Here is an 8912-nt window from a genome sequence, read left to right as displayed (position 1 = left end):
TAGGATTTACGCAATGTCGTTGCATCAAAAAATGTCTCCCATATGCCAGAGAGTATTGGAAAAAGGGGAGAATCCTACTCACTTGTTCATTTGTTGAGGAACAACCAACCAACCGCCATGCATAATCAATTGGGTCCCACTTAAGATGTCCCACTTAAGGTCAAATTTTAAATTTTAAATTTTAAATTTTTTTAAATTTATAATATTTCATTTTTTAAAATTTTTAAAATTTCTAAGATGTTCTAAAAACGTGAGAATAAGGTCTAAAAATGAAAAGATTGTTTTAAAACAAAATTAAATTTTTTTTTTTAAAAAAACAAAATTTTTTACAATTTTTTTTTTCTTATTTTTCTTATTTTTATTTTTATTTTTTTTTTATTTTTTATTTTTTAAAAAAATAAAAATAAAAAATAAAAAACCGTTTAACCCGCGGTTTTTGGCTGTTAAAACCGAACCGAACCGTTTTAAAAAACCTAAGCCTGAACCAAACTGTTGAAACCGTTAAGCCACGGTTTCGTGGTTCGGTTCGGTTCAAACCGAACCATTGCCAATTGTTAGTCTTGACCATCATAATGTTTTGTTTGGAGCTATTGACATTACTTATCATGCATGCAAAAGAATTCCATATACACTTCTAATCTTCTTTGCATCTTCCAAAGTATTTGCTATAAGCATCACTTCATTTGCATCGTTGGGCATCCTTGATTAATACAAATGGTATCAATTGAGTCATAGTTGAGACAGATGTATCAAACGTTCGATTCACCAATGTTGCGGGTAGTGTAGGCATAGTGATATATAGCGTGAGAAAAATGTGTGAAAGTAGGGGGTTTGAACCCTCGATCTCCATTACCACTATGCTAAGCCAATTAGGGTACAAGAGTATGAGGTAAACGGAGGAAATATTGCATGGCGAGGAAGGCATTGATTGCATAGAATGTAAATAATTGAGGGAATACTTTATTTTGAACCATCGAAAACAATTAGGAAGAGAAGAATATTTGGTTCTTGGATGTGAATACTCATTCGTTTCCATAAATGGCAGAAAGAAAGATTCTCCAAGTCTCATAAATGTATACGATAATTAACACATAAATGTTAGAATATTTCAAATAAATGTATACGATAATTAACCCATAATTCAACTTGTGCCCCATGTGTTGAATTTTAAGAGGGAAGGGTCATTTGCTTGTCGCTCTTCAAGACTCCTAAATCTCTAGTCTCGAATATTTAAGAATATTTGCTAGCAAGCCAATAGAGTTGTTTTTTCCAATGGGCTAATGATTTGATCCTTATTCGAGTGAACGTTCTAGCTTCTTCACCAAATGACACACAATTCCTTGGCCTACTTACAATGTTATTAGAGTTGTTTTTTATTTTAGAGGGGGGGGGGAGGCAACATGTAAAGGTTTGGAATAGTTTATAACATGTGTGTATATTGGCTTGTCGTGGATTGGTGCATAATGCCACGATGTGACATTCTTCAAGTCTCATCATAATTTTGATGCTTTATTTTTCTTTTCACGGTATTAAAAAAATGCTCCTTTTAGAAAAAGCAATAACATAAAGAAAAGGGCTGAGTTGTGCAGGCCTAGAAAGTGTGTATGTATCATGTATGTATACCCACCACTAGTGTATAGAATACGACATTGCCACTGCTTATTCGCACAACGTGATCCAACACTTTTAATGGTTTAAATTTTATTGCAAGACAAAAAAACTATTCAAGAGCATAAGAAAATGAAAATGAAACATCAACTTCAAGCCATCAACTAATTATTTCCCATTAAATCATTAAGAAAAGAGAGAGAGAGAAAGTAGAACACGTATGCACTAAAATCACGAGATGTATGTTGTCCCTTTTAAAAAAAGAATAGGAAAGGAAATAGTCACACTGCATTTACTTGTGGACGCACATGTGTTTAACATGTCTTGATATTAAATGATGTACATGTGGAAAAAGGCGTGGTAAAAGTTATTACAAACTAGTACAAGTTTGTTTTGAGGAGGAAGTAAAGTTTTAGCTACTAGAAATATGAAGGATTATACAAAACATTTTACCTAAAGTGGCCTACCCAAGCATAAGAGAAGAGGAGGGAAGATATGTGACTCTGACTTCTTTACATCAAGATGTTTATACTTGGGAAAGAACTTCATCTAAGGGGTGACATCGTAGCCTTACAAAAATAGATGCACCACATTTTTATATCAATATGTTGGCAAGATTCCGAAGGACCAAAAGACATTTCAAAATTGACAAACTTCAGGACTTTTAAACATTGGGCGATATATTGCAAGTATACAAAGAGATTACACAATTATCAAACTTCATGACTTTTAACAATGGGCGACATATTGCAAGTATACCATTTTAGAGAGCAAGACCATTGTTGATGTAGGAAAGTTTAGGTTGCTTGGTTGAAGTGAAATTTCGTCAGTAGAGAAAAACATTTACATGCAATACCCCAAATAATTAATATCATTGGAGAAATGTCATTCCTTAAATAGGAGTAGACACTATTCTAACTGTTGTTTCCATCAAATTAGACTTTTATAAGTGGTGAGCCTCATTTCAATTTATCCGGTCATGGAGCTAGTTCAATCTCTAAATATAACTAAGCATATGTAACTGTCAGTTAACATGTCATTACACGAATTTCAAACCTCTATTTGTCTGACAAGACTTGAATTGGTACAACAATTCTTATTCATATGTCTTGACTCTTTAATTGTCTTACATGATAAAGTAGTAGAAACCATGCCACGGCCCCATACTCACACAATATTAAATATAATTAATGGTAAAAGTATCACATTTTATATTGAGGTATCAAAATATAGACATTTAAACCTCACTATCATAAAATTCACCAACGTGTGTAAAATATTAGGCTTTGACAACTTTTTTTGATAGCCAATTGTGTCCAAACGACTTCCTTTTTGTTTCGGAACTTGTGTTGCATGGTTCATGGGATATAATGCATAAATTAACCCATGTCTATATAATCCTTTGAAGACATTTGGCAATATGAAAAAAATATGTATATGCATTACTTTAAAAAAAATTGAGTATTCATGTGAGACAAACATGGCTAAATCCCCATGTGTTCAATGGAAGAAGGTATGATGTTACTGATTATAATAATAAGATATCAATAAAGAAAGGAGGAAGAGGTAAGTTGTGCATGGAAAACTTGTGAACGATCGGTCGGTCAAATCATCATACGCAAATCGAAACCACTGCCTATATATATATATATATATATATATATATTGCTTAAGTGTTGTCATGCATTTGCATAAACAATAGAACATACATACACACATAGTTATTAATAGTAGGCTTTTCTGATCATGTAACCAACGTGCTACTATAATAGAGATGGCTTTCCTCAAGGGGCAAGTAAGTTGCACCGGGAAACAAGAAGAAGAAGGTGATTCTCACCCCCCCCCCCCCCCCCCCTCAAATTTTTTTTTTTTAATTTAACAAATTGTCTCATATAAGTAATAAGAGAGAGTCCCACTACTGGTCGAATTGAAAAAAAAAGTATATAGGGCGAGACGTCCACATCGTCCACAGATTTTTGACCCACCGCGTGATGAGCATCATATATGATGAGATGGGGAAAATCCGAGCTCATTAGAGCACATGGGCTAATCTCTTTACATGTATGTATGTAGTAGATATACGGATGTCGCAATCAGGAATAATGCGTATGTATGTATGTATGTATGTATGTATTCTCCTTTGGAGAACCTTTGTGTTTTACTAGTTATAGTCTATAGACATACCTACATACAATACATACAAATTTACAATACATACATACATACATACATAGAGATAAGCTCAAGTACACATACCCACACACCAAGTCAAATATTATTGCTATAGACACAAAGCCAATAGATGAGTGACGACGAATAAGCTAAAAGAAACAGAGTACCCCTGCTCCCTTCTCTCTCTCTCTCTCTCTCTCTCTCTCTCTCTCTCTGTGTCTGTGCAAATGCACTCTCTGCAGAAGCTGAATGAAGGCAAGGAGAAGATCGCCATGGATAGACCCGCTGCCCTCCCCTCCATGTCCCTACGCGCCCGAGAGACGCAGTCCTTGGCTCTCAAACATATCTTCGATCAACAGATGGGAGGTACGCTCAAGAGCTCTCTTCTTTTATCTTCTTCAAAATGGTTATGATGCGTCGTTCCCAACAATTTCTTGGAATTAAGGAAAGAGAGATAGGGAGGGAGGGAGAGATAGCAAGATCGATCCATCCAGTCATGGTATATGTGAGATTTCATATGATTATGATGCCTTGGGTCTTGTAGACTTCATTTTTTTTACCAAGGAGAGATAACCGTCCGTGTATATAGGCGAAGTTTCATGTCTCTATGCCACCTGGAATCACGAAGAAACCCCAAATTTGTGTATATAGGCATGTTATATGTGAGGGTTCATGTCCGGATTTTGTGTATCAAGGACTGAGGTCAGTCCATACATGTGTATATCAATATTTGTGGTATTGGGAAGTTTTCATGTGTTTAGATGTCTAGAAAGCTTCATTTTTGCATCAATTTCTAGCATCTTTGTATATTGATACCCTAATTATATCAAGGAGAGATACTGTCCCATGTATATATTCATGTTCCTGATGCCTGCCATTGTATAGAAACCCTAATTCCATTATCAATCAGAGGGGTAGATCCATCCATACATGCTCATGGTATTTGTGGGGGTTCATTGATGACATGTGTCCATCCTTACAGGTCACAGAAGCATGAAGAGTCAATTTCTCCAGAGCCAGGAAGTGGACACTTCTTTTTTGTCAGCATCGCATGTCAATAGGCTAACTGCAGCAGATCAAAGCTTGCCTCAAGCAGCAACTATCCCCAGGTATATCTGCAAGCATTCACAAGGTGAATGCAAATGTTAAATCATGAAAATAGTTCAAGCATCTATCAGTAACAAGATGATCTTATCAATGGTCAACATTTCATTATTTACAGACATAGCAACGAAAATAGAGGGCAACTTACAATATTCTATTCGGGGAATGTGAATGTCTATGATGATGTGCCTGCTGATAAGGTACATAAGTCGGAGGATTTTATGGATTATATGTGTAGATAAGGAGGTAGAGAGTTGTGAATTACATGTAAATTTGTGGAAGAGTACGTTAGGATGTGACGGTAAAACAATTTTGTCCATAATTCAGGCTCATGCCATCATGGTTCTGGCTGGGGATTCAGATTCTGTACGAAGCCCTATTCAAACTGTGGAGAAAGACAAAGAGAGGGCCACTCCTCCTTTGATGTCTTCCTCTCCCACCACCAACCCCAAAGCCCCAAATGGCGTCAGTTCATCAGATGCAACACCAACAAAGCCACCACTTGGTTTGTCAGTTTCTTCTACTTCAGTAACTAATCCCGTGCCAGAGGCTAAACCACAGACTGTTGCTGCAGTTAGACGACCACAAGCTGGGATAGGTATCAGTTGATTATGTATTGTGTATTGCATAGAGTATGCACATATATGTGTACATACCACTGTGGCCTCTAACCTGGATGTTGAAAACACATTACAGAACTTCCCTATGAGAGAAAGGCATCTCTCTTATAGGGAAGTTCCTCGATGTATTATGTATGCATATACATACTGCATCTCTGTGTGTGTTGCAGAATTTCCTAATGTGAAAATGGCAACTTTCGCTTAATGAAGTTCTTCAATGTACTATGTGTGCATATACATGTATGTATGTATGTATGTATGTTTTTGTGTGTGTATTCATACAAAATTACCGCCGAGGCCTCTAATCCTTGATGTTGAAAACGTGCTGCAGAACTTCCCTATGCGAGAAAGGCATCTCTAGCACGCTTCCTAGAGAAGAGAAAGGATAGGTATCATATATCTCAAAGGAAAATTCTCGTTTATGCATCAAATTGGCAATTACTAGAACATTTTGATGTTTACTGCATAGCATACAGCTAGCTAGTGGTAAGCAATTGAGCTTAAATATGAAAATTGGTGATGAACAGGGCTCAAGAGAAACAGCAGGAATACGAAGAAGAAGCTGAAAAGAAATTATGCAAAGAAGGAGAAGGTGATGCTTGCAATGCTGCTGCTGGGTCTTCGAGTTCAATTCACAAAAACAAGAAACAATGCATAGAGGCTTCAACTTCTGGCATAGCCATTAGTAGTGATAAGTTATAACCTTGGCAAGAACGAAGAATCTTATGTTAGTTCCACAAGTATGTGTATTTGTGGAACTTACTTGACAGCCTGTTAAATATGAAACCAAGGTCAAGGATGTAGAGAATACATGTGCCATGCATTGGATATGTATCATGTTCCGAAAATAAGTTCCACACTTTATTATGAACCCCCAAATACTTTTTTTGTTATCTACTCACACCTCAAAAACTTGCACTACAAACTCCAAACAAAATACTAAGAGCTTATGATTCAAACCCAAATGCTTAAATTTTTGTCTTAAAATGACCAAGGAGATCAGTAATGGACAAAGGCAGTGACAGTCTGTACTTTATACTTCCTCAAACAGCGGAGGAAATCTTCGAGTTTCCAAATTCCAGAGCTGTTACTTTTATACTCCCAATTGGTTGTTATCTGTATGGACATCAAATGCTTGCTATCCTGTCATTCCTGTAAAACCCCCTATCACCTATGAAACAAGGTATGAACTACTCTTTTGACATCTCTTATGATGGAACTTCAATTTTGGTTCTCATATGACTTGTAGTGCCTGTCTTTAAGTTGTCAGACAGTTCTCAAATATTTCTTGATTACGTTATTCCTATTATGCATTGGATTGTAAACTAATTAATTCTAGCCATTAATTAAATATGTTAATCCAGTGAATATAATACAAATGTGATACTATTCTCTGGTAAAAATCTTTTCAAGAATTAGGTATGTTTAAGTTTTTTTCCATTGTACTTCTAAAAGTGACCTAAAAACATTCTGTGTAGGATTTTTGTGTCGTAAAGGCCAAATATGCTTTGAGAAATTAAGTATTCTCATTTTCTAGAATTTTCTGCTGCAAAATGTATTCATATAACAAATACATGCCAATAAATTTGTAATGTAATTTGAGCAATGAATTTCAAACAGGACTTAATGATTAGATTGATGACAACAGCTCCAAACTGGATAGACATGCATGCATAACTTACGTTCTTGATGACCACATTGTAAAAAGCTTCCTCTAGCAGGAAGGACTTGCACCTGAAGTAAACATGCAGTAAATTAATGCAGCCAATAAGAAATGATCTTTTACTACAAATATGTCTCCTACCATTTGTGTTTGGCTATCATTTGGACCTCATGAATTAAATGTAAAACAATAGTATTAAGCATGTCTGTTCAACAAACATGAATCACGCAGCTAATCCATACTGTAATACCCCCATAAATTACAATTCCCCTATACCCGGAGAGTAAAACGTTTGTCAAATAGGTTGTATTCTGCTGTCTTATCATAGGTACTATTATATGCACATTATCAAGGGAGTCTCATGTTTATGCAAATAGGTTGTTTGGTGCCCAGTCTCATATTTGGACACCCATGCCGAAGAAACCAAGATGTCTTACCACAACGATCCACTGCACAATCAACAAATGCACAAGAAAAGAAAAGAACTGTTAATTGGAAGCATGCAAGACCATTGTGAATTATGATAAACATACACCCACACACACACCTCTACGAAAGATACACATACTTTAATGCAGCCCTTTAATCCGTACTGCAATATAGGAAGAAAGAATGGATAATCAACTTTAGCCATTGTATTGCATATAGGAAGAAAGGAAAATGTAGCCAGCATAAAAAGTACAACAAATGTCAAAAAGGGTGATTGGATAACCAATTGTAGCCAAACAAAATTGGCCGTGATTGGATACACAAAGTAGTTTTTTGCTTTAACAAAAAATTAAAGTGGTAGAAAATACTAAAACAAACAATGGAGGTGATTGGATACACTCGAAGTATCTAACCAAAGATGCAGGTGGTTGGATGTATACAAGTTGCCACGAGGAAATTGTTGCATTGGCATGCTTCTTATAATCATCCCTTCATCTGCTTCTTATGATTTTGTCTCATTACATAGCATGTTTTTAAGATGTCCATCTATGTTTTTTGATTTAACAAAGTAGAGCTGGTAGGAAATATTAATTGAACAAACAAAGAAGGGAGGAAATGGGCTATAAATGGAGCATCTAACCAAAGATGCAGGTGATTGAATGTATACAAGTTGCCATGAGGAGTTTGTTGCATTCTCATGCCTCTTATAATAATCCCTATGTATACTTTGATATTTGGTGACCTAATAGATGGCTTTGTTGCATAACATAGCATACAATTGCTATTCTGAAGTTAAGACATCCAATCTTACGTTTTTTAATTTAACAAAAGATAGAGCTGGGAGGAATACTACAACAATCCATGGAGATATGGGATATACACTAGAAGAACCTAACCAAAGATATAGGTGGTTGGATGTGTACCAGTTGCCAAGAGGAGTTTGTTGCATTAGCATGTTTCTTCTCATCATCCCTTCATCTACTATGATATTTGGTGACCCCATAGAAGATTTTGTTGCATTATATAGCATGCAATTGCCATGATCAAGTTAAGGCGTCCATCTACATCAGGGCCATATGAGGGCCAAGTGATGTATGCGAAAAATGAATTTGACACAATCATAAAAAATGGAGAGGTTGCTGCTGATTTGAACTTTTCATACATGAAATTAGTTTTGAAGATAGTACGAGAGTTAAGGTCGAATCCACAGTAAACTAGTGATATCTAAATCCAGTCACTTATTTATTCTATACTTTCCATTAATCCATCTTATACTACAGTCACCAACTACTACCAAACAAACAGGGATATCTGAG

At 35.8% G+C, this 8912-nt stretch overlaps 1 protein-coding gene across 1 annotated transcript; it reads left to right on the top strand.

Moving 5' to 3' along the window:
• The first annotated feature begins 3957 nt into the window (after window positions 1-3957).
• LOC147863698 (uncharacterized) lies at window positions 3958-6817 on the top strand. The gene is made up of 6 exons (XM_087319625.1): window positions 3958-4146; window positions 4763-4889; window positions 5003-5084; window positions 5212-5482; window positions 5836-5893; window positions 6032-6817. The coding sequence occupies exons 1-6, from the start codon at window positions 4008-4010 to the stop codon at window positions 6204-6206; spliced, it is 852 nt and encodes a 283-aa protein (XP_087175751.1). The 5' UTR covers window positions 3958-4007; the 3' UTR covers window positions 6207-6817.
• The last annotated feature ends 2095 nt before the right edge of the window (window positions 6818-8912 follow it).

This window comes from Azolla caroliniana, unplaced genomic scaffold, assembly GCF_043228905.1.
Source record: "Azolla caroliniana isolate FFs.n. ecotype wild unplaced genomic scaffold, voAzoCaro1.0.p SCAF_5, whole genome shotgun sequence".
Taxonomy (NCBI): Eukaryota; Viridiplantae; Streptophyta; class Polypodiopsida; order Salviniales; family Salviniaceae; genus Azolla; species Azolla caroliniana.
The sequence above is the reverse complement of the archived record's forward strand: the minus strand, read 5'-3'. Positions and strand labels throughout refer to the sequence as shown.

Bases quoted from the DNA above. Each gene is read 5' to 3' on its own strand.
- LOC147863698 (XM_087319625.1), top strand. From the start codon at position 4,008: ATGCACTCTCTGCAGAAGCTGAATGAAGGCAAGGAGAAGATCGCCATG. The intron at 4,147-4,762 runs GTACGCTCAAGA...CCATCCTTACAG, and splicing joins CTTCGATCAACAGATGGGAG to GTCACAGAAGCATGAAGAGT. The intron at 5,483-5,835 runs GTATCAGTTGAT...AACGTGCTGCAG, and splicing joins ACGACCACAAGCTGGGATAG to AACTTCCCTATGCGAGAAAG.